Source organism: Anser brachyrhynchus (genome assembly GCF_964034855.1).
Source record: "Anser brachyrhynchus genome assembly, chromosome: 15".
NCBI lineage: Eukaryota > Metazoa > Chordata > Aves > Anseriformes > Anatidae > Anser > Anser brachyrhynchus.
This window is the reverse complement of record NC_137733.1, coordinates 635,630-662,368: the sequence shown is the minus strand read 5'-3', so window position 1 is coordinate 662,368 and position 26,739 is coordinate 635,630. Positions and strand designations below refer to the sequence as shown.

Sequence of the window (26,739 nt, the reverse complement as noted above, 5' to 3'; positions counted from 1 at the left end):
GAATTTCAAGCACTGCTAGACAACATAAAAAGCACATGACAGACTGGAGGAGAATTTCTGTTTGCACATGGAAAGTTAAGACCAGTCAGAGTTTTAGGGTCTCTATTTCCTGTGCATCACTGCAACTGCCTCTAAGACATCCCTAAGAATCTTGTGGTTCAGGCAAAAAAAAGGGGCACTCCCTTCCCCCCCCCCCCTTCTTTTCTTTTAAACTGTAGAAAAAGTTTGTTTCAAGTTATTGGCTTTTAATGAAGAAATCAGTATCACATTCAAGAAACTTGAAGTAAATATAGTAAGACAAACTTGGAAAATTCATCTCTTATGCAGCATCAGATTTTTAAAATGTTCAGCATGCCTCCCCAGGACCAGATTTAAGAGCTCTCTCAGCTCCCATGTGGATACCTGAATGCTGTAGAAAGAATTGTTAAATATGCTTATCACAGAGAGATGCTGTGGTTGGCTGGGCACCTCAGATAGTCAGGCACTTGGATAATTTTGTTAAGGTGCCTAAACTTAGAGCTTCTGCTCTTTGCTTTGTTTTTTAAGTTGTAAATTTTCTTTCATAGTTTACTTCATGTACTTATCCCTTTTCAGTTGACAAGAGTCACAAATGATAACCAAGGACCACATAATTGACATCTCATGATTTATTCACACTTTTAAGAAAATCTTTCATCTGCCAAATTACAAAGTGAGCACAGGTTTAGAACAAGAGGCTAGCACAGAATTTTTGCCTGTTATTTTCAGGTGAGAAAATTGGCACAATCTCACTGTTTCCGTTGCTTTCCCTTGTAATCCTGAAGGAAGATGCGCTACTTAACTGCATTATAGGCAGGGTGCCCTCCCACCTGCCCATGTACCACCCAGAGCGCTCAGTAAAGCTAACTGCTACGCTACACTGAGAATCGAGACAAAGCTGCTACAAAAATTACTGCAGAATTGCAAGCTGTAACATAATTTACAGCATCTCTGAGGTTTTGATAGTGAGATCATTCCTTCGCAGAAATATTTCATTGACAGATATCAGTCTTAGCAGAGGAAAAAGTTTATTCTACTTACTCCCAGAAGCTCCTGCTGCAACAGCATAGAGTAAAATGATGGCATGCAGCCCCATGACCAGTGAAATTCCCTCCTCAGCCCAGAAGTTAACAAAATCACATCAGTTCTCCTCTCAAAGGCACTTCTGAGCAAGGCAGTGAAAGAAAGCCTCCTTCACAAAGCAGGAGCTCGCTATTTCTTTCAGTTCCCTTCTTCCAGACAGAGGAGGGGCTCTGGCAGGGCAGCCTGTGGAGGGGAGGGTACATGTGTGTAGTAAGGGGGAGAGAAGCACACAAACATCTCATCCAATCCTAACAGCATTTCATCCCTTTTGCTATAAAAAGGGGCAGAGAGAAAGAAATTAACCTATTAGAAATTACACAAAACTGCAAAGAAAAGAAATGAAGTACATGACATGACAAAATAGCAAATGCTAAGAACAATCCAACACAGTAAGGTTAGGGGGAAAACAAAACAAAACAAAACAAACAAAAAAACACCCCAGCAATCATTCTCAATGATTAATCAAAAGCACACAGGATGAAAACTTGCTTCATGGGAGGCAGTTCATCCCTTCAACCAAAGTCCCAAATCTAAGATGGCTGAAATTGTGCATAAAGAACACACAAAAAGACTAAACTACAGTCCTTCTGACAGCACTCAGGTTTTTACAACACATCAGATATTAGTAGTCCACAGCTCACCAAACCACTGATAAAAAACTTTCCTTTCCACTCCTGCTTGAGGGAGCTTCACTGTCTGTCTCCTGTTCTACTTATTCGTTCCTCCAGACCTGGGTGCTTGTCACACACCTTCCCTGGAAACCTGCTGTTCACTCTTGACATGTAACAGGATCGATGATCACCTGTGCCATCTCAGACAGAGATGGCATTAACAGAACTCAGTTACACAAGCACGCCAAGACCTTCTGAAGGAAGCTGCTCTGAACATGCCAATATTTATTTTCTGCCACATACTAACCTGCTGTGAGTCCCTGTGGTTTACCATGAGCTATCGTTCACTTCAAACAAGATTCACAAGCAGAAACCACAGATAATCCCAGTCCCTGCTACCACACTCCCCCACTAAGCTTGTGCTATCACGTCCTCTTGCCTGAGCTTACTTTCTCCATTGGTTAACTTTTGCCCAGTTTAAAATGCTTACAAATTTTAATTAAAAGGAAAGCAGCTTCTCATATGTGCTTTGCATAGATCAATGACTAAAGTAAATGAGAGACAGCAGGTCAAGTATAAAGGGTTAATAAAATACTTCACGATTAAAGACGTACTGCTGTACAAAAACCCCAGATCCCCTAAATGTCGAGCTCAGGGACAGCTCAGGCCTGAAACTGGGTCCAACAATCTTAGAGACTTCACACATCAGCAGGGATTTCCTGTGATCAACCCAAAGGAATAACTGAGAAAACCTCCTACCATCTCCAACTATATTTTTTCAGAACATTAAATTCTAATTTTGAAACTGCTTCAGAGAGTTCATTGTAGAAATCTTGCAACTTGTGTGGTTTGCTGTTTGCTTGTCCTCTGCTGAGGTACTCCATTTTGTATTTGTTCTGATTTTTCCTTTTAAGATTTCAGCTCATTTGGACACAGTACCCGCTCAGTAAGGTAACTTGCAGTCATTCAGCTCTTGATCTACAATCAGCAATTATGGACAGAAAAGCAGGCAAGATAATATTTGGTCAAGAATATAAAAACATAATGATTCAGAGTAAAATTCCTATGTTGTGATGATTATGTTCTTGAATCACTACTATTGCCTGTTCTCCACTGGAATCTGACTTTTAACTGTTTGTATAGTAAGATTTTTTGTAACTTATTAAATATATCTATTGCAGAACAACTTAAAAGAACAAAGTTTATACTGAAGTCAGTGGGGTAATCAAAGCTGGAATTAGGGGAAATTTGTACTTTATCATAGCTCTGTTAAGAACCACATAGCCCAACATCAACAACTTACAAGCAGCACTTGTGCACTGAGATCCCCTTGTGTAGCCTTTCCTTCATATTTAGGACAACACTGTGATCCATTTGAGGTGCCAATATAAACTCATTTTCAAATGAATTAGGTGCTTTACAGTAAGTTTTCCAGTTAGTGTATATTAACCTCATGCATGACATCCATGTCCGGAGTCAGAGTATATAAATAAGTGCTTAATTTTACGCATAAGCACACCACAAAGAATCAGGCATGTGCTCAAATCTAAATGCTATCTTGGAATATGGCCATTTTATTAGTCATTTCATTCCCTACTCAAACATCAGAAGCTCTTTCAGAAACATTTTTTCTCTCTAAAAAACTAGACTTTCCTTACAGCATTGTGGTTTGTTTGTTTGTTTCTGTTTTTTTGTTTGTTTCATTGTGTGTGCGCGTTTTTTTTTGTTGTTTGTTTGTTTTTACAAATCTAATTTTCTCTTTAAGTTATATTTTTAAATTTTCATACAGAATAATTCATGCAGGTCACAGGCTGCTCCTTTCCTACAAGAAAACAGCTGGATGAAAGAGGGAGACCAGGAAAGGTTGTACGAACTATGCTGAGAGACAGCCTGTGCCTGAGGTCACTGAAACACAGCAGGGACTAAACAGATGGCAGTGTCAGACATGTTGTTTACAACACTGCACCATAGTTTGGGAATCTGCACACAGATTTTGAGATGCTTCAGAATGCACAACAAATCAACAACATTGCATATATGTCCTATCACCTGCAAGAGACAAGAAATATGCGTCTTCCTCAAAGGTTACATATGCATCACACTAAACAAATTGGACTGTCCTGATGATCTTTCTGAAAAGATGCAATAGTCTTTCCTAAAAGAAGCCACATTTCAAAGCTTTAAAACAAATACTTAGCTATGGATGTTAGCATTTCAACTGCTATTTTTAGAGTAATGACACCTTTATAGAAAAATTAATCATTTATGATAGCTGGTGTGTCATAGCAGAAGGGTTCTCTTTAAGGATTAACAAGCAAACTTTCTCAAAAGATCCAGTTTTTTTTTTTTTCTCCTCCAGTCTCAACAGTGGAGAAAAAGTTTTAATTTGTGAACACTGGACATTAATATTTGAGCAGAATTTAGAGAAACTCAAATGTTTTTAAGAAAAGAGCACCAGCTATTCCAAAGTTTCCATCAGAAGTCGCCACTGATCTGAGTGTCTGAGAACCAGACAGGTCCAATTTCAGGCATCAGCAAGACCAGAACATAGCTGAGTCTCTCCCCTTCTGATACCACACTGAGGACTGACATTCAGTAGTAACAATGAGAGCTACAGACTGAATATGGACATAGAAGATCCATGCAAAATAACAGATATGGTGACTTTTTTATATAAAAGCATTAATTACAGACTGGGTTACATTTCAATATTCTACAATTCAGACTTAAGAGACTCACAATTCAGACTCGGGATCACACTGCACATTGTACGCAGACTGCCGGAGTGCATCATGGTCAGCACAGCTCAGCAGCGGAGAGGCTTGCGGATTTGGGCTTTGGCTTAGAGGTGACTATTTTTCTGAAAACAGGATCAATGTTACCTGGTTTTAATTCTCTATAATTTTCAAATTGTCTTGCTCTGCTTTTTCAGGTGCAGCTGTAAATCACACTTTCCAAAATAAGCAAACCTGCATTTTAATGTAAACTTCTAGCTTTGGGCTTTCAATTTCTTAGGGAAGAAACTGTATCAATAAAAAGAAAGAAAAATGTCTTGTAGATATATGAGCACACACAAGGATTTATAGACCTGGGCTTGACAATTTCATAAACCTACCAATCAATTTTTATTTTTTTAAGAGCAAAGAAATTCACAAACAAAACTCCAGGGCTTTTTTTTTTTTTAATCAAAAACATTTCAAACAGTATTTTGTCAGTGTTTCTCAGAGCTTCTGCCTTTCATGTTAAAACTTCAAAGTTAGGAATTAAATGTCTGGCTTACAATAGACTCTTAAATGCATGCTGAAGTCAAATCATTACAATAAAACACATTATATCTTCAGTGCCCTGTGTACTTGACGAACTTCATTAATTCAAGTGGGCTGTTAAGCAGAAGATGCACTCCAAGACTGAAAAACAAGTTCAATGTATTTAAGCATTTTTTCTACCTCCCCCATAACAGAGATTTTTCTTTAAAATAAATGAACAAACAAACAACACCCCAAAGAAAAACAGACAAAAAAATCTCCCAGAGGAATTTCCAATATGGTTCTGTCCCAGAAAACTTACTCATACTTTGAAAATACTGAGGAAAATTAGACGTGAATGCTGCAAACACTAGTTTATTGACACTCAGGAGACTTACCTGGCAGTAAGTCTATGAAAATTGTTCATCCATTTAATGAACTCAAGTTTGCGAAACAAATTTAATCAAAAACACCTTGTAGCACACAACAGAGTAAAGATGTCCATGAATTCCTGAAAACTCTATGCTAGCATTGCGAACAAAATCTGAGGTTTAACAAATCGGCAAAGTCTGTTTTGCAAAGGCCCTGTGAGGCTTTTAAAATTAATATTACCATTATAACGTTCACATTAGCCCCTAATGGCCAGAAGCAGGAGGAAATCACCCTTAGGCCTGGCCCCCAACCTACAAAGCCCACCTGAGGCGAGCGGCTGCAGACACTGCCTTCCGCCATGGCGGCCACAGCTCCCTCAGGGCAGGGTGCTGAGGCAGCCTACCTAGGCTGCCCACAGCCTGTGCTCCAGGTCCCACCTGCGTGTTTTTACAACCTTTTGACGTCTTAATAGATTTTACCACTTCTGGTTCTTATCAAGAAGTTGTGAACTGAGGCCTGCTGCAGCCAGAACAGCTGCAAAAGGCAGAGGGCAGTGGATAGTGTCCTCAGATGGTAACGGTTGGGTTTGCCACCAATTATTTATTCAGAATAAATAATTTCCCGGGGGGAAGGCGGCCTCAAAACCAAGGAGTGTTTTCATACAGGTAAATTTTTAGAGCACTAACCAAAGTATGCAATTAATGGGCCAACTGCAACATGGCGGCAGTGGTCGCTGTGCCCCCTTCTCATCCCCCACAACCAACACAGACTCCTAGAATCATTAAGGTTGGAAAAGACCTCCAAGATCATCTGGTCCAACCATCCCCCTACTACCAACGTCACCCACTAAACCACGTCCCTAAGCACCACGTCCAACCTTTCCTTGAACACCCCCAAGGACGGTGATGCCAACACTTCCCTGGGCAACCCATTCCAATGGCTGACTGCTCTTTCTGAGAAGAAATTTCTCCTTATTTTCAACCTAAACCTCCCCTGGCACAACTTGAGGCCATTCCCTCTAGTCCTATCACTAGTTACCTGTGAGAAGAGGCTGACCCCCAGCTCCCCACACCTCCCTTTCAGGTAGTTGCAGAGAGCAATGAGGTCTCCCCTGAGCCTCCTCTTCTCCAGACCAAACACCCCCAGTTCCCTCAGCCGCTCCTCAAAGGACTTGTGTTCCAGGCCCTTCACCAGCTTTGTAGCCCTTCTCTGGATACATTCCAGGGCCTTGATGTCCTTCTTGTACTGTGGGGCCCAAACCCCGCGGTGCCGGGAGGGCAGGAGGCTGCGCCTGGCCGGGCCCAGGTCCTACAGCACCCTGAGGCCCCGCTGCTCCCCAGGGAGTGCCCCTTCCTCCCCCTGGGCAGCAGAGTCAGAGCCAAGTGCCAGGAGGGCCCCCAAAAGGGAAAATTTGGCTTTGCAAAAATAGAGCATGATCTTGCCCACCTGCTTGGGGCCTGGTGAGCATCAAGTGTTGAGGTTTTTCACCTTTTTTTTTCCTATGCAAAAATGAACTCAAAGTAGTTTTTCTATATATTTTTATCTCAGAGTGCAGAATACTTGAGCACCATTATGTAAAGAAGTATCTTACGAAGTACAGGCCTAATGTCACTTTTGTATAATTGAGCAATGTCCACCAGCCACCAAGTTACCCCCTCAGCAATGTTCCCTCTGCTCCTTCTCCAGAAGAAAAAGGTAACAAGCTACGACCGCCTGGATCGCAGACCCAGCATGGTGGAGTTTTACCTTTCTCCCTCCCAAGTGTGACAGGAGAAAACGCTTCCCAGTGGTGGTGGAGCATGCAGCTCCAACTGCTCCAGGGGCTGTGCCTGAAGCAGGGAGGGTGTCTGCTGCACAGCAGGGGAATTCACCCTTCCTACTGATGTTATTCCATCATAGAGGAAATTACCCAAGATTTACAGATAACGCTTCAGTCTTTGTGTTGCGATATTGTCTGGAAAAACAAGAGAGAGAAACTACTTCAGTTTTTATCTGTTATTTTTTCCAATGCTTTTGTGAAATCCCTCTTGTCATGTTCAGACTCATGGCTTATATTATGCTTTTAAATCCCAAAACATTGTCTGTCACACACCCTGCTAATACAATAACCATCTGGAGCTCATTAAAGCTTTTTTTTTTCTTTTTGAAACGTGAATACGAAGGAGTTGCACAAATCAAACCAACCAACCACAAAAGGACTTTGAAAAAGCTTTCTACTCACTCTACTTTTATTCTGGACTTGTGCATGAGTATTTTTAGTATCTCCAAACCACACAGCCACCTGTTCAAACAGACAGTAGATTTTCAGATTCTTAAACCAAAAAAAAAGATTCATAAGGAGAAAAAACACACACAAAAAAAGATTTACAATGGTATAAGAAGCATTTCCTCTGAAACAGCAGGTTTCACCATGGATGGTTTGGCGACTTAGCTTGAGAAAACAAATCACTTGTGAACTAGGTATAGAAATAAATTCCGCAACACTTGGCACATCATATAGGAGGGTACACTTCACAAAAGAAAAAAAAAAAACACATTAAAAGTCATACTGAAGCTAATCAATTTGCATCCCATTGCAGAATTTTATAAAGAAAAGTAGGGACACAAAGGTGAATTTGTTATAAAATACCAGAACTATACACTTTGATAGTTGACACCTCTGTCAAGGTACTTTCACTTCTGAAGTTGTTTATTCCCAGGATGATAGCATGTGTTCTATTACTCACCTTGTGTTGCTCAGTTGTGAAGAATAATTGACAGTTTTTTAGCACACAAATCAACTAGCTTCATCAAAAAAATCTTCTGGTTAGATGGTCAGAAATGCTTTCCAAAACACTGCAATAAATAGCAGCTTTTTGAAACCACTGCTTTTGCTTAGTAACACCCTCTTGTAAGGCTGTCAGCTAGTGATTACTTAACTGGTTCTTTTTCCCCCCCCTTTTTTTTTTAAATGTCATTTGCATGGTGAGATGTTTCTTTCTGGCTCATGCATCACTAGAAATAACTAAGTTTGAGCACTGTGCAAGATTGGTTGATTAAAGACAGAAGTTTAATGGAAATAATGCTGTCTGAGCGGAACAGAGAGCAATGTCATCCTTGAAAGCTAAGGAAGGTGGTGGTTGGGGAAGGCTTCCTCTGAACTTGTTGAGTGAGGTTGGAGGGTTTCAGGTGGCCCCCACTCTTTCCTTACGCATTTGTGGAAATGGGACGAGCACATCAAGTCAGCATGCCACTTCTGGATCTATCAGCAGAGGAAAACTGTTTGTTCACGACTCAAATTACTCATTAACCTATATTTTGGTTAATTTGCTCATAAAAAATGCATTAGAACAGACATGCAAGTTATCAACTTCACCTTTCTGTATCTTCTGCATCTCAGAAAATAAATATATATACATAAAAAAAAGAGTGCATTGCTTCAGACATACAAAAGGAAAAAAAAAAAAAAGGATAGCCTTGCATAATTAATAGGATTGCTTCCCACTGAATGTAAGGATATTTAGTACTTATTTTCTCCCTTCAGGTCACTGGTATGTTACATGTATATGGGATTAGTTAGTTGTATTGCAAGTGAAAGTTTTGCGCAAAAGAATTTCAACTTAAAAAAAAAACAACAACAACAAAAAACTATCACTCTGACAATCATTAGAAAACTCTGAGGCATAAACAGGTCAGTAATTTTTATATCATTTGCACCATTCTTTTCGCTGTCATCAACAGTTTATCAAGACTAAAAATTATTATGCATGTCCTTTGGGAGCCACAGCTGGGACCTCTTCCAAAGAAGTCCCAAGGACCAGAACCTTCCTGTGCGCCCCTCTTTCTCCAGGTTGCCTATTCACCCTCTGCACACACCACTTCAAGCACTCACCCAGGCAGAAGGCATACCGTTGGCCAGGACCTAGAGTCTTAGAGGTTGGAAAACATCTTCAAGATCACCAAGAGCAACTACCATGCATGCACCCTGCTCGCCCTCTCTGCTCACCACATCTCAGCTAGAGAGGCCATGCAGTCCCATCCCAACACAAGGGATCCAGATGAAAAGAGAGCAGGCAGCACATGGTGAAGCACAGATAGGTCCCAGAGAGCAAGAGGGGGCCACAAGACCAAAGTATTTCAGGAAGATTTATTATTAAAAGAGAAAACACCTACTTCAGTAGGCACTGGGATATTCTAACATTTTCAAATGTGGCTGTGTGTAAGCAGTTTATCTGCATGCCACAGAAAGCCATTTCTCAGAGATTTGGCCCAAGAGAGACACTGAAAAATTGCATCCTATAGTTACATTTCTTGACACTATTTTAACATTCACATTTGGAAACATTCCAAATGCTATAATTTTCCAATTATAATCACTAGATACAAAAGAAAGTTTTTATTTTAAATACAACCAGCTTTAAAAACAAACAGTAACTTAACAAAATCAAACAAAGCACTTTCCACACACAGCAAGTTATATCCTGCATTACTCTGTCTAAAATAAGCGTTACAAAGCAAGTCACTTTGGCACATTCTGTAGATAAATCCATACACAAGAGAACATGTACAGGCTTTGTATTTAAGGAAATTTAAGCACAGAGGGGGCAGCAAAACGTTTTGCAGAATGCTTAATTACATGGAGTAGCTGCCAACATTACCTGTCTTATTCTTAGTCTATAACAGCAATTTAACACATGCAATTGACTATGCTCATAAAACCAAAAGAAAACCCACATAATTTATAATTATTGGGGGGTGGGGGAAAAGGAGGTGGTCAATGTTCTTCTGCATCATGGTGCTACCACCTTAGATTTTCCAACCAGCACTTCGTAGAGAAACAGGGAGTTAAGGGAATGTATGCTTCATTGCTTCTTCTTCTCTTACTCTGATGATAAACTGACAAAAAATACATTTTTTGTGAAATCCAGGTAAAAAAAGGCTGCTTTACAGTAATGCCTGTGACTTGCATAAATGAGGACCAGTGACTGTGTCATCAGAACAGAAAATTCAATGGAGCGTCACCCAGGTCCTTAAAGAACATCAAAGGCATTACCGTGGTGGTACAGCAGATAGAAAACATGAGCTGTTACTGCAGACCCAAAGCAGAAAGCTACAAAGCAACCACCTTTTCTTTCCATTATTCTCTTGCTAGTTAGTAGCTACCAATGTAAATACAGAGACATACAATCCGAAGCCTTTTCCAAATGCACAAGGAAGCTCTTAAATCACTTACAAACTGACCCACAAACAGCAGCAATTTATAAAGACTAATTTACGAGGCCTAGACATTGTACTTGTAATCCACAAAACTCAGATTTCAAATGTGAAGCGTTCAAAGATTTTTGAAAAGTTAACTTACACCAAATATTTATAGAAGGCACATCTGGCAAGAACAATAAATGCAGTATTCATTTTAGCTTTTTACAGAGATTAATACAGTGTTAGCATCACAGCCTTGTTTAAACATTTGTCTGCCTTCTCTAGACAGGTATCACTCAAATGTATTTAGATGTCACTTGGACCTAGTCTGCTGTTTAAAATAGTTCAACCTTCAGAGTGTCACTTGTTAATTTTCTGTGATCACCACCTAAACTTAGCATAGCCAGCTTAGGTTTCTGAGAACAGAACTTATCTTTCATTTGGAAAAATCAGAGTACAAGTCTAAATAATCATCAGAGAAAACTCCTTAAAAACATGCTACCTTCTCAATGAAGAAACCACAGCTAACAAACAGATCAACAATTAAAAACACGGGTCCTGTATTTATTTGTGTTTTGCAGGTGGAATTCCAGCTTTAACATAAGACTGAGGTTTGTTTATGATCCATCAGTGAACTCATGTAAATGTATAAGGAAGCCTTCCAACACTACAACTGAGGCTCTATTGGCATTTCCAATGAGGTGGGGAGAAGAGAACATTTCACAGACAGCACAGACATAAATCAGCAGTAAAAAAAAGAAAAAAAAAATCTGAAAAAAAATATCTATTCAAAATTCCTGTATAAGCATCTTCACTGCAAAGTAGAGATACTTCTGGACTCAAAACTGGCAAGGAAATTCAGGCACTAGATTGAATCACTGCTGATGCACAATAACCTGAGTTATTGTTTACCGCCATTTGGTAATGCAGCTTCCAGAAGGAAGAAGCCTTTAGGTTTGGTTGTCTTTCACAGAGAAAGTTTTAAAGTGATTTTTAGTGCTTATAAAAAGGTGCCCAAATGATAACATTGGGGACCAAAATCACTTCTTTTGTCAGAGGGGCACGTCTGTCGGAGGCAAGCAACTCCCTGCCAGTTTGTAAACAGTGCTGTTGCAAAAGCATCAACACCAAGCATGAGACTATATGGTTCTCCAGACATTCTCCTCTTGGTCTGTGCAGAGGCTCTAAGCAAACACACCAGTGTGCAATATGACATGAGATTAACTGGACCGACATCACCAATCTGTTTTGCATAAAGCAGAGTGGGACAACACTTAGGTGCTGGACTGGTGCTGGACTGGGTGGCCCATAAAGATTATACGTACTTTCTACAGACCTAAGTCAGAATCCTTTATTCTTAGCAAATTCTTATTCAAACAATCTAGCAATAAACATTATTTTTGATTGGTTTCCAGTGACAGGATGCACAGAAACAATCACGAAGCCTCCATGAAGCTTTGGAAGGGGCTTACAGAGCTGCTAGCCAACTTCAAATCAATCAATTATCAATGTTTAAACACTGCCTATAAACGCTTGTAAGAACCAACATGAGCATTGCAGTTTGGACAGAAGTGATCCACATCTTTTAGGGCATCAATGCAAAAGGGAATTAAGCAGCAGCCAGCTATGCACCTGCAAAGGAAAAAAAAAACATACAGTTCTAACACTTGTTACATACACAAGAACGTTAAATATATTTCCTACATAAGCTATCCATAAAACTGATGCCATGAAGCTTTAGGAAGAATGCACATCACTGGTTGTTGCAGACCTGCTTCGAGGTCCTGTAGGACTTACACTCAACATGGGCTATTCCAGCCATCGAGGGTCAGATTTGAGACAGAATGAGAAAGCAACAAAGCTGAGAGCCTACAAGGTATTCGTTACTCCTTAGAGCTATCAAAGGTCATGTGAGAAGAGAAAAATAAAGTGCAAATGTGAATCAACCTACCCCAGCAGGCAGAGGCCACCACATGACAGCCAAGTCAACGCTCCTGACTCATACGAGAGACGTGTCACAATCATCTGGTTACAGGAAGGGCAACACATCTGAACTGGGCGGTCATAAAATACCACTACAGGTTGCTGCACATACACCGTCTGAACTGTAACTGAGCAAAGAAATATTCTGTTTATTCAATGGGTAAACAAGGAAGAAAAGAAAAGTTTATCAACTTCCTCTGAGCTACAACCAGGTATAATTCCAAAATACTTGAGGATAAGAGCAATGAAATACACAACGACAAAAAGAAATCAGCATGGCATTTCGTAATGCAAAACAGATTGTCTAAGAGTAAGTCTGCATTAAAAATTGTAGAAAGGTGAATTACATTATTGACATCAGTGTGCTCTGGGGGTATCACAAGACTTGACTGACCTTATTCACTTCAAAAATATTTCTGGGTAAGTAGGGAACACCTTTGAACCACAATCTTTAAGTTTCTGCACAGCAGCTATTACAGCTGCTTGACACCTCTTTAACATGAGGTACAGTAAAGTTTCAGGCTTACCGGGGTTATTTGCTGGCATAGGCTGTCCTGTGTACGGAGGAGGGTTCATCCCCTTCCCATCTGGTTTCTGGCCAGGGTCTGGGACAGGATATGGGTGGGGATAGTTCACGTTGATTCCTGTTGTTTCCTCATAAGAAGGTGGTGCAGATGGGGCAGGGATGCCACTCGGGGCAGACATTGTATCTAGAACATAATGGAGATAAAAATCGTAACTAAGGACTTTATTTAGGAGAAGTGGCAACTAATTAGGCTTTATTTAGACACAAAGCAGGTAGTTAACTAGATCAAAATGCACATTTCACAGCACAAAATGTATTGACTGTTTTGTGTTTCTGATAGTGTTAAAAGTTAATCTTGATTTTGTTGTTGCTTTCTTCGCTCTTCCTTTTCACTGTTTTTTGTGTGTTTTTTTTACACATTTTCTCACCACAAATCATTCCTTTATAAATTAAAAATGCTAAAAACAGGGATATCATGCATCTTTATTAGTATTCCAAGCTGGATATCATGCATCTTTATTAGTATTCCAAGCTATCTGTCAGTTTCTCCCAGTTCTGCAAGAACCATACTTCAGGTGTCCCCACTCTCCTCCAAAAACAAGAATTATGATGGGCTGCATAATAGTTGCTAACTAGTACAAGCCTGGCTTGTGGTAAAGCTCAAATATTTAAAACAGAATATTGATCTTTGCCATGATTTGAAATAAAGAAATATTTATATTGAAGGAAAAAGAAACCCCAAAAAACTAAGTACATCCAACTCAATTCAAAGCTTTTGTAATTCTCAAGTCTAAAGTTTCTCATTTTTGCTGCTTACCAAGGTTTCAATGAATTTGTTAATGGAACTTTTCTCTATCAATTACTATTGTATTATTTTATTACAGAATACAGAATGCTAACCATTGCTTTTTCTCAATGTGGAAATAATGACAGATTCCAGCACGGACTTCCTATCTTTCTCACTGCCTACACACTCCCTACACTCTGCCCACCAATTTCTTTGTCAAACAATCTCTCATGGCATCAACACTCATTAAGCATCTCCTGTTTTCTCTTCCTCCTAAGGACCATCAGACAGATCAATTAGAACCACACTCAATCCTCTTCAGTTGCACACTTCATCCCTCTGTGTACATGCAATCTTTCCACTCAGTACGATATGGGGTGGGAAACCTGTCTGGCACACTCATTCTGTATTCTTGTAGTAGGGTAGGAACAATAACTTACCATAGCACCAGTATGAACAAAATGAATAAGAGAAATTGCACTGATGATCAAAAAATGTATGTTAAAAAATTACTCACAACAATACAGCATTACTGTCAAACCTTGCTGCTTTCTCTCTTCCATGCTATGAACTCCGCTGCTAAGTTTTGATTAAAAAAAAATATTTCTATACTGAAGAGCTGAAACATGAGCTAAAAGAAACACTTTATTGAACATAATGAAATGGATTGATAGCCAACTAAAAATCAATGACAGATGTTTCCAATAAATAAGGAAATAAAAAGAAAAGCAGCTTGCTGGGTATACATGCAATGTCTTGTGGTGTGAGAAATCATGCATTATAAGCACAACAATTCTCCCTACTGTTCATACCACATCTAGGGACATCACTGCATTGCTATGCTACACAGTAAACACAGGACCTAAACATACTAAGCTAATCTTAAACTTAGCTTATTTTCTGAAGCTTATGACTACCAAGTTATTTCCACCCCAGGTTCTTTTTCTATGTTATATAAAAATGAAATCTCATTCCCAAAAACAAACCAAAGAGGAATGTGGTTAATCACAGATGCAATCTAACTCAAAGCTGAACATTAAGGACTGAAGTTTAGACCTGGTTAAACTCACAAGTTCAATCAGTGAACAATCCTTTCCTCACAAGCTACCCTACACTGTGGGTTTTTACAATCCAGTAAGTTTACTGTAAATTGGCTGCCGATATGCAGAGTCACTACATAGATGAACAAGGAAAATAAAAGTGAAGGATCCTTTAAGAAGTTTGCGTTGTCCATGAAGACACAGCTGGATTTGTGACCTAGCAGGGAAGAGAGGGATAAAAAAAAAATCTCAACATAAAAGCTGGCTAATCTGTAAGCAGTTCTGTAAGTAGTTAAATTGCCTTTGGGGAACTTAACTTCTGAGAAAAAGGAAGATCACAATTTCTTTCACATAGAAATCAATACAAAGTCACAGCAGACAGTAGAGGAACAACAATCAGGGGATCAGGGGACAACCAGCCTAAACTTGTTGTGCAATAGGTTATTGCTCAATAGTTTCCTGACAGAGCAGCCTGAATAACCCTTTTACTTTTAAGCTAGAGTGATTACTTTATCAGAGAACTTAGATTCCAAAGTAGAGAGAACTGTTGTAAAACTATCTATCTACAACGATCTCTTTCCAGGTTACCTCATTCCATTCTCTTTATACATGGAGGTGAGCTTCAAAATTTGTTGTTTCCAAAGAATGATATGCTTAAAAGCACTAGTAAAGCAACAAAATGCATCAGCAAGATTCATCCCAGGAAAGAATCTAGCTATTTTGAACACAGAACTGCTCATATAGGGACCAAACCAACAAAATCATGGGACTTCTCCACCACATATTTTGAAAGAGGATCTTCTCACGCAAATGTCACAAACTAAAACCCTCAAGTCAAAATATTCTGGACTTGGAAATTAGCACATGGAGTCCTGCTATTAGCTGGTTATAAAAAAACCGCCCAAAAAAGAAATGCCATTTTCTCCTAAAATATGGCTTTTTCTACTGTTTAAAATGCACCTTCTTCTGCCTAGCACCCAGCAAATATAATCACATTCTTCAGTCAGAAAAACTGATCACTTAAGCAGCTAGAGTGCAGACAAATACCCAGCAGATCTACCAGATCAGAACCTGAATGGAAGCTGAAGCTGCGATGACAACAGCAAACATCATGAAGGCGTGTGAAAGCAGAGTGAGTACCTGTATGACAGCTGAAAAAGGTCTGCTGCTCTGGGAAAGCCCCATGGGAGTATGGTATCTGAGAAACAAACAGGTGAGCAGATTGCAAAGAAAAGCATCAAGAACAATCAGACAGGCTAGAGAAGAGGAATTCTGAGAAAAAGCCAAATTAACTGAGGTTCCTTAATTTCAAGAGGCCAGAGAGAATAATGACGACAGGTAGCAATGAAGAAACTCTGAATAAACTCTTCTTTGACACAACTTCAATGAAAACTTTAAGAAAAGCTTCAAAATAATAAACTTTTCTTTAGGTCTAACACTAAGACTAGTTAAGCACTGGAAAAACTGCTTAAAGAGTTGCAGAGCCTTCCCTCCATAAAGTTTTGACCAAAGCTTTTATTGATGTATTTGTCATACAGCATTAAGTAGATTCAAGAATCTCTTCACATCCCTTGCAACTGTATTTTCCATTAGTTCAGCACTGTTTGTTGAAAATAAATGCAACACTAATTTTAAACATGTACTTTTATATATGCTGTTTCCAAAGTAAAATGCTACTTCCTCTGAAGTTAAGGCCCAAATCCTGAATAAACTGCTTGTAAACAAGCCCCTATCCACAAAACTCATTGCAAGACTGGGTCTAGAATTAACTAAAAACCAGCTTCACCTAGAAAAAGGAAACCAACCAGCATGATAAAAAGTTGCTGATTATCAATATTATCTGAGTTTCAGGTAAGATAGTAACTAGAGTAAGTTGATATGGTAATAAGCATTAACTTAAAGATTAGATAGCAATGAAAACAAAGGCCAGAGGGACATTCTAGAAAGGGTTTTCAGCATTTTGTTTTAGCTCAGGCAAGTCTTACAGCCTGAGTTAGTAACGTATGCTGTACCACTCTGCATAAAAGCACTAAGAGAATTTCCACAGTTACCATCTGCATTTTGCTCATTGCAAACAAGCGCAGAGCAGCTTATGCCTTTACTCGTATGTTTTACAGATACATTCTTATATAAAATACCATTGATACAGAGTTGTCTCGGAAGAGCAACTAGTGCATAATGCCTGAATGCAAAGAGAACAAAAGGTTTAAACCACAAACCAACACCAGATCATAAAAAAATTGATACAGTCTTAAGCACCCATATAGGACAGAGAAGACCAGAATTTCTAACACGTTAACAAACTGTACCTAGCTACTTACATAAGGACATACATCATATGAGGAACAGCTAAGGGTACTCAGTTTGTTCAGCGTAGAGGAGAGGAGACTGAGGGGAGACCTCATGGCTGTCTACAACTTCCTCATGAAGGGGTGCGGAGAGGGAAGAGAGAAGTGCTGATACCTCCTCTCTGGTTACAGCTGACAGGACACAAGGAAATGGCTTAAAGCTGTGTCACGGGTAGCTCGGACAATCAGGAGCAGGACTCAAAGATCTTTATGGTTTCCTTCCAACTCAAGGTACTTTGAGATCCTATGAAATGACAGCAATTTACTAATTTAAAGATAAATGAACTTACATGACTGAAATACAGGCACCAAAGCAAGCTGATGGCAGAGGCAGGAACCAAGCCCACGAGTTTTGTCTTCTTAAAACAGACTCTCAAACGCTGCTCCCAAATAATTCAAAAAGGAAGATTGGTGACAAGTACTCAACTGTAAGAAATGACAAAGGATAAGACTGATAACTTTTTGGTACATTTGACTTCCCTGTTATCTGCTACTTACACATATGCAAACCAGTAGGCTATCTCGAACCAGGACAAGCAAACATTGAATGACCAACAAGCACACTAAATTCAAGACTGGGTCTTTTACACAAGAGTTTCCATTTAGATCTGGAAGTTTCAGATCCAAATGCCACTTAGCACAGAGGAGAACTGAGCAGTTCTTGCTTTTGTTCCCTGTCTCTCACTACCCTTCTGTGCTTGAAGTCTTTAGAAATAAACGTAGTAAGACAAAAACCAATGGCTTCAGCTACTTGTCCCACACTTCTGCTTTTCATTAAAAAGAAAAAAAGAATAAAAAAAAAAAAACATCTCTTGTATTCCAGTTGCAGAGAAAGGAGAATATTGACTCACTGTGCTGCTCAGCTGCACTAACTCTGGGTAGGTGAGTCACTAGACTCCAAAGAAAAATTAATAAATAGAAAAAGCAGCAGCTCCTTTCTCCAGATTTTTCTTTTTGTTCATTCTCTCGAGAGAAAGAATCACAAATACTTGTATCTGCTCACACTTGTCTTAGCCCAAATCATTGCCTTCATAAGCACATACTGAGGCAGAACACCTGCATGGGGCAAAGCACTCTCGTAGCTTATTGCTTTATGCAGAGATCTATTGCTCCACATACAGAATAACATTGGCATAAAGGTAGGAAAAAGCCTGGTAAAAGCTACAGCATTCACAAATCACTCTATTCAAGTGCAACCAGCTCATTAGATTAGTTACTTATGCTAGCTGGAGACCCGGAAGACAAGCAGCACATCCTACAAGCAACCAGATACATGGATATCCTCCTGCCCAACGGAGGGTGCAGCACAGCGCTCTCACTTTTGTAACTGCACTAAAGCCATATAAATTTCGGGGCATGGAAGCCTTTCAGAACTGTTGACTGCTAAGTAAAACTCAGCAGTATGCAGCACTTTGTGCAGTTTTGCATTTTGCAAAATCAGATTTCAGTTGATTCAAGTGCTCCCCATCCCCCCCAAGTTAATCCCTAAACTACAAGCCCACGTAGCAAGCTGAAACCCAAAGCATGGCCTGCATTTACTGCCTAACCCACACTGCCAGTTCTAACATGGCAAGAGGAGTTTGCAGGCTGTATCTGAAAAAGCACAGCACCTGGCTAAACTTTCCTTTTACCGTGCTATTCGATAAAGTGAACTAAGTAAATCAGACTTCTAAGGTAACTTATCTGAGGAAATTATTAGCCAAGGGTTCCTCATAAAGCCTTCTATCACACACTGCAGGGTTTGTATCTGACTGGAATCGCTCGAGATAAATCCTTGACTTGGAACTAAAAGTACACTCACAGGCAGCTACACACTGCAGGTTTCAGCTGGGTTACCGCTCATCAGACGTGAGATCTTCCTGATAATGTTCATGTAATTTAAAAAAAAACAAACAAAAAAACACTGCTATATAGGTGACACCTTACATTTTAATTAAATAGCTGCACAGTGTTCCTGAGTACATCTTCCCACTGCACGGGTTTCTCAGAAATTGGGTAGTTTCTGCAGAAGGCAAATTCAAATGTCGAATTATAAAGCCTAGTGTAGAAGACTTACTCTGATCTTCTTCTTCATCAAAATTAATACAGGGAAAATCTGAAGGAATGTATGTCACAGACCAGGAACTACAGAGGTACTACTTAACGTGCCCAAAACATAACAGGTTGCCCTGTGATAATCGATACCTGTGCCATCTGCCAGGTAACACACATTCACACGTGAACTTATGCCATTATCTTTTCCTAGGAAGGGAAATGGCTTCAAGATTCCCTTTCTCTCAAGGGCCAGATTTACTGTAAGAACACATAGGGAACATTATCTGTGTCATACTCCAAAATACAGAGAGGAGGACAGAGCTACAGAGCTGCAGTCATCTTCTCCTTCCTTCTTCCCACTCCGTTCATGATGCTGATCAGTTGGGGTCAGGGTCTGGCTCATGCCTTTCACCTGTCTTCACCTCATGGTACCAACTACTCCTTTCCTCACCCAATATGAACACATATTTAGTGCCATTTTTTCACCAGAGGATGCAAACCCCATCTCATGAGAATTATTGATACTGCCCAGATCAGTTTGTTAAGATTGTGTAGTTTAAAACTGCACCCTTTTTCTGAAGACAGGATACAAATGTGTATCCTAAGAATGTGGAAAAACACCTTTTACCCAAGGACAAACACGGAAAAAAAAACAACAAAAAAAAACACAGGAGGGGAAACCAATCAAAAGTAGAAATATAAGTCACTTGTGCTTCAACCAACAATTAAAATGAATCAGAGGGCAATGATGTTTTTAATCCCAGCTCGTTTCCTGGCATTCATCAAAGTTCAGCAGAAATGGATTCCACAGCAGTGCACAGGTAACACAGCAGTACCTGAAGGATAACTGTGGGCAGATGATTCTTCTGCCCCTTATTATCAGGGGGCGGGGGGGGAGGAGAAGGGAGAAGAAAAGAAAAAGTATGCATAGCCCCCACATTAACACACCACACGAGCAGAAACTTATGTGCAGAAGTTCTGCTCTTGATAGCCTGAAGAAACTGGGAGAGACCGTCTCCTCAACCAGCCAAACCTGTAATGCAATAGGAAGTACCACTCAGCTAAGAATGGAAGAGTAAATACACTTACTACCTTCCAGAAAAATTTTCCTCATCTGAAAACTTCCTTAGTTACTCAGGTACAGACCCAAAATACTCTACTTGTTTCTAAAAAGGCCACCCTGAAACTCAATCTTACTATAAAGAAAATACATTTGGACTGAATCTTGAATGTCTGTTGTAAGAAGCCTTTATGAAAGATAAATTTCGTTAGCTCCATGGAAGTTTCAATTAAGAACATTTCCATTGTTTGGCACGGATTTAAAACTTTCTTGTTTTTAGTAAAAAGAAATATATATCCTTAGAACAGTGCATTAGCAAATATATGTCCTAAATCAACTCAGGAAGATTTCTACCAAAATATAATAATAATTTAAAAAAAAAAGCCAACTTGTCACTGTGGCTAGCTACCACCACAGAGTGAGTTTTCAGTCATATCAGTTCCTAGCATACAAGTGGTACAAGGGGAGATGGCAAGAACACTCATGCAAACGAATGTAAGCAGATCATGAAACCAGACCCAAAATCTCAGACCATCTGTTTTTACTTTCACTGAATGGCATTCCAAAACTCAGAATCAATACATACGCACTCTGAGTAAGAGGAAAGATGTTTCTGTTACAAGCATTTATTAGGATGACTTGGAAAAAAAGTAAATAGCTTATTTTATCTTCCACTGTAAGGAATGTTGCTGAATGCAAATTCATCCAAACACGTGACATCAGTTTGCTTCCAGAATTTTTACTGAGATGAACAACACTAGCAAAGAAGTCGTGGAAGATGACCAGCCTGGTTGAACAGAGAGTTGTAGCTAGAGCTTAGGAAAAAAAAGAGGGTTTATGATCTTTGGAAAAGAGGGTAGGACACTCAGAATGATTATAAGGATTTTGTAAGGATGTGCAGGGACAAAATTAGGAAGGCCAAAGCTCATCTGGAGCTCAATCTGGCTACTGCCGTTAAAGATAACAGAAAATGTTTTTATAAATACATTAACACGAAAAGGAGGACTAAGAAGAAGCTCCATCCTTTACCGGATGCAGGGGGGAAACTTCGTGACGAGAGATGAGGAAAAGGCTGAGGTGCTTAATGCCTTCTTTGCCTCAGTCTTTAGCGGCAAGACCGGTTGTTCTCTGGATACCCAGTACCCTGAGCTGGTAGAAGGGGATGGGGAGCAGGATGTGGCCCTCGCTATCCACGATGAAATGGTTGGTGACCAGCTACAGCACTTGGATGTACGCGAGTCGATGGGGCCGGATGGGATCTGCCCGAGGGTACTGAGAGAACTGGCAGCAGAGCCGGCCAAGCCGCTTTCCATCATTTATCAGCAGTCCTGGCTATCGGGGGAGGTCCCAGTCGACTGGCGGCTAGCAAACGTGACGCCCATCTACAAGGGCTGGAAGGTCAACCCGGGAAACTATAGGCCTGTTAGTTTGACCTCAGTGCCAGGGAAGCTCATGGAGCAGATTAGCTTCAGTGTCATCACGCGGCACTTGCAGGGCAACCAGGCGATCAGGCCCAGTCAGCATGGGTTTATGAAAGGTAGGTCCTGCTTGACGAACCTGATCTCCTTCTATGACAAAGTGACGCGCTTGGTGGATGAGGGAAAAGCTGTGGATGTGGTCTACCTTGACTTCAGTAAGGCTTTTGACACTGTTTCCCACAACATTCTCCTCAAGAAACTGGCTGCTCGTGGCTTAGACTGGCGTACGCTTTGTTGGGTTAAAAACTGGCTGCTGAGTAGCTGGGCCCAAAGAGTTGTGGTGAATGGAGTCAAATCCAGTTGGAGGCCGGTCACTAGTGGCGTTCCCCAGGGCTCAGTACTGGGGCCTGTCCTCTTTAATATCTTTATCGATGACCTGGATGAGGGGATCGAGTGCACCCTCAGTAAGTTTGCAGATGACACCAAGTTAGGTGCGTGTGTCGATCTGCTCGAGGGTAGGAAGGCTCTGCAGGAGGACCTGGATAGGCTGGACCGATGGGCTGAGGCCAACTGCATGAAGTTCAACAAGGCCAAGTGCCGGGTCCTGCATCTGGGGGGCAACAACCCCAAGCAGAGCTACAGGCTGGGAGATGAGTGGTTGGAAAGCTGCCTGGCAGAGAAGGACCTGGGAGTATTGGTTGATAGGCAGCTGAATATGAGCCAGCAGTGTGCTCAGGTGGCCAAGGCGGCCAACAGCATCCTGGCTTGCATAAGAAGCAGTGTGGCCAGCAGGGCTAGGGAAGTGATTGTCCCCCTGTACTCGGCTCTGGTGAGGCCGCACCTCGAGTATTGTGTTCAGTTTTGGGCCTCTTGCTACAAGAAGGACATGGAGGTGCTCGAGAGAGTCCAGAGAAGGGCAACGAAGCTGGTGAGGGGTCTGGAGAACAAGTCTTACGAGGAGCGGCTGGGGGAGCTGGGATTGTTGAGCCTGGAGAAGAGGAGGCTCAGGGGCGACGCTATTGCACTCTACAGGTACCTTAAAGGAGGCTGTAGCGAGGTGGGGGTTGGTCTGTTCTCCCATGTGCCTGGTGACAGGATGAGGGGGAATGGGCTAAAGTTGCGCCAGGGGAGGTTTAGGTTGGATGTTAGGAAGAACTTCTTTATTGAAAGGGTTGTTAGGCATTGGAATGGGCTGCCCAGGGAAGTGGTTGAGTCGCCATCCCTGGAGGTCTTTAAAAGACATCTAGATGTAGAGCTTAGTGATATGGTTTAGTGGAGGACTTGTTAGTGTTAGGTCAGAGGTTGGACTAGGTGATCTTGGAGGTCTCTTCCAACCTAGATGATTCTGTGATTCTGTAAGCCTCTGTTCTGGCTATCCAAATGAAGAACAAGGTAACAACATCATCAGAAAGCATTAAGAATTTTTTTTTAAGAAGAGCACCAAAAGTTACGATTTTATTAGACTTCTTAGCAGTTTGGGGAAGACTTCTATTAAATGATAGATTTGTTGGATCAAAAAAAAAAATACAACACTTATGTAAACTCAGTCCTTCATGGTTCAGTGCAAGACAGCAGATCTCAAGCAGGAACACAAGACCTTCCAGTCAGGATGAAGAGAGAGTGCTGGGTAGTGGCTGGGAACACAGCAGAGGAGCTGGCAGGAGAAATGGGGCTGTAAAATAGCCCAGTGTGAGAGAGGCTTAAGCTGAGGAAGGAAGCAGACAGCACTGACACCAAACGACAGAAGATGCACGGGGTTGCCAGGAGCACGAGAGCTAAGCCACTGTCTCCCTGCCTTCGCCATCCTAAAAGCTTACAGTGCATCTCACAAACTCCTGCCAGACTCTGGACTCTTGCTGCTCTATCCCCATCTCACTGCTGTCTCCTGGATATAATCCCCTTCCCATATTCCCATTCCTCAGGTTTATTCCAAGAAGCTGTCCCCAGTTTGAAAGACACTACCTAAGCAGGTCTCAAAGTGCAGGGTATAACACAGCCTACATTTGGAGAGAGAGTGGAGAAGAAACAGAAGAAAAAAAAAAAGTCTGGCACCAATAAAAAAAAAAAAAAGGTTTGACTCACTTGGATTGTTACACATTTGTTACACATGGCATACATAACTGTACTATCTGATCTTTTAAGACCAGTAATACGCCCGCTTTGGAATACTAGCAGAATTGATGGGCCAAACATTCAAGGGCAATGAACAGATTAGCTGGAAGGAAACTGAAGCTGGACAGTTTTTACCAGAAGCAAACAAAAGTCATGGTAAACAAGCCAGATAACTAAGGCAGAATTTCCCCATTAGCACCATAGCTTGCTGTAAATGCCTCCGTAACGAGAACAGAAGTAGGAAACACACTCCAGAACAGACAGCTGTGACAAAACAGAAGTCAAAGGGCCTTGAAAAACCTCCCCTAAAATTAGTCTTGAGCAGGCGGCTGGTCCAAGTGACCTCCAGGGATTCCTTCCGACCTATACTGCTCTTTAACAACCCAGAAAACAGAAGACAGGTTGCTAGAAAAAAAAAGATAACGAAGGCCCAGTTCTGTTTTAAGACATGCGTACTAAATACTAATTAAGTTAAGACAAAACTGATGCAAAATATACCAGTGTTAAATGTAAACAAAAATTAAATTGCTTTAATGACTTCCTCATTGAGGACAATTTGCCAGAAATCCGCCTTTATTGCTGAGCTGTCCCCATTGCTGCCAGCTTGATTCAGGTCACTGAGGCACTAATTCATCCCAAGTACAGAGACCACAAGGAGTGGAACTGCAGCAGCTGTTAAATACCCCTGCCCCAAGTACTGTTGTACACCTACTGAAATGCAGATTCTGGATCAGTATCTTCATATCAAAAGGAAACTGGATTTTGGTAGCAGTCCTGACTTTTTTCCGTAGTTTACAAAGCATAATGTAAATAGATATATTTGAGAACACATGAATTTTAAGATTAAGACCCATTTTAAGACAAGTTTGATTTTCCCGCTTTTATGCGAGATGCTCTGGAAACCTGTCTGTCCATGTTAGAAACTGTAAAAAATTTTACCTTTAACTTATAACCAGCTTCTGTTGTGTCTACATCATCCTTTAAGTAGCTTGTTGACAACTTGTATATCCTAGTGTTTATCCCATAGATTTCTACTACTGTAACTTCTCAACTACAGTTCTCAATCACCGGCTCCTGTCTGACAAAGCTCTGCTGATCCATGTTTACACACTGCTGATGTTTATACACTTGAGTAGTCTCACGGTCTTCCCAGCAGACTAAGCAGAAACGTAGAAAGGTTTATTAGAAATGGAGTTGTGTATTCAGTCCAGTGTAGGATTGGCCACGTAGCTAGGACAAACATAGGAGCTGGTGCAGAAGGAAAGGACAACGTGACTACAGGCACAGTGTGTACACAGGAGCAGTTATTTTGGTAACCCCTCACTTCCTTGTGTGGAAGGCATTGTTCTCAGCTTTCACACCAACCTCCTACTCACACTGCAGCTTTGGTAGATGGAAGAAAGCAATCAAATGATGACTAAACTCTAAGTTTTAGTAGTACTGTATATTTGACAACTGTATTTTTAAAAACCACTGACCTTCTGTTTTCTTTAGAAAAAAGAAAAAAAATGTTTCCCCTTCTTAGTAAGCTACAGATCTGAATGCTGATCAACTGCCCCCAGTCACAGTTCCTGCTGCGTGGCAGATGCTGCACAACTGAAGACAATCCCCATCTCTGCTTTCCTGAGGAAACAAGGTCGAAGAAATCAACGCCTTTTAATAGATTTCAAAATGCTCATGACCATAATTTCTAGCACAAATTCTTCTAAGTCTCAGTACTTATGGTCAATACTTATTTTCAAATGACGTTGCATTTTTCAGTTCTTACCACTGACTAATTTGGGGCAGGTGGTTCTATTTAAAAATGATATCTATCCTTTTTTGCTTCCCTCCACCCTACAAGACAGAAGCAAACAGGTTCCAGGTCTTAACAGCAGCATCCCTGGAACAATGACGTCTCCTATGCCTTCCTTTTCTTCTTCTCCCCCCCCCCCCCCCTTTTTTTTTAATTAACTAAGGAGGACATTTCAATTCTGAGGCACAGATAACTATCAAGTACTAAAACAAACAGTGTAAAAATAAAACCAAGTATCAGTCCCATTAATACATCTATCTAATTTCTAATGGAAATTAGAATAGAATTTCTATTTCTAATGGAAATTCTTTAAAAAAGAACAAGATGACATCAGGACTAAAAGACAATCTCATCAAAAGATTAATCACTGTGGATGCAACCACAACTTCAGCTTGTCAACAGAATTTTGCTGATGTCCCTCTTGCTCTAAACGTCAACCCTAAAGAAATATTTGAACTATTACTTCATACGCCCAGCGCAAACATGTGTCTTGCAATCCAGCTTGAAGATTAGCCTGGGGACAAGAGAAAGAGAAGGTAATAACCCACCTCTCTACTTAGCGTAAAGACACCGAAAATAAAGGCTTATGAAAACAGATTTCCTAACCCAGCCTGGCCAAGTAAATACACTGTTATCCTTCCCTTACTCTTTAGCTAAGATTTGGCAGGATTAATCTGTTTGCACTATTCCTCCTCAGTTCCCATTGCTAGAAACCCCAGGCTGCTCTCCAACACCATGACTAATTACAGGGGCTCTGTCACAGCGGCGCTGAAGACAGCTGCTGATCAACAGCACCCGGAACAAAAGGCAGATTGACAGCTAATCTTTTTTTTAAACAATCAGGCAGGATATACAGGTTTATGGGAGCACTCGGGATTTTTGCAGCACGCAGCAGCAAGCTGTAGCACAGCACTTGCTGGGGCCACCATCTTGGTTACCTGAACTCCAGACAACAGCTTCCTAACTCACCAACCTGCTGAGAAACAGCGCGTTAAAGTCACGCAGATTTCTTAGATGTTTGTGAAAGAATAAAACTCTGTTATACTTTAAGGGGAAAAAACAAACAAACAAAAAGTTCAATACATTATTGTTTCAGTAAGACAACCAGTGCCATTGGAGTCACACTGGA

The 26,739-nt window shown here is 40.7% G+C and overlaps 2 protein-coding genes across 2 annotated transcripts in view; both read right to left on the bottom strand.

Annotated features, from left to right (window-relative positions):
- LOC308178380 (uncharacterized protein) overlaps nt 1-9,302 on the bottom strand; it is a 105,922-nt gene extending 96,620 nt beyond the window's left edge. Inside the window, exon 1 of the mRNA XM_080556924.1 lies at nt 1,060-9,302. Coding sequence (XP_080413050.1) covers nt 1,060-1,114 — 55 coding nt within the window. The 5' untranslated portion in view covers nt 1,115-9,302. The remainder of the gene's footprint in view (nt 1-1,059) is intronic.
- Nucleotides 9,303-9,443: 141 nt separating this feature from the next.
- LITAF (lipopolysaccharide induced TNF factor) overlaps nt 9,444-26,739 on the bottom strand; it is an 85,365-nt gene continuing 68,069 nt past the window's right edge. The window contains exons 3-5 of the mRNA XM_080556969.1: nt 13,018-13,200; nt 12,459-12,618; nt 9,444-12,139 (exon numbers count right to left, since the gene is read on the bottom strand). Coding sequence (XP_080413095.1) covers nt 12,031-12,139; nt 12,459-12,618; nt 13,018-13,200 — 452 coding nt within the window. The 3' untranslated portion in view covers nt 9,444-12,030. The remainder of the gene's footprint in view (nt 12,140-12,458; nt 12,619-13,017; nt 13,201-26,739) is intronic.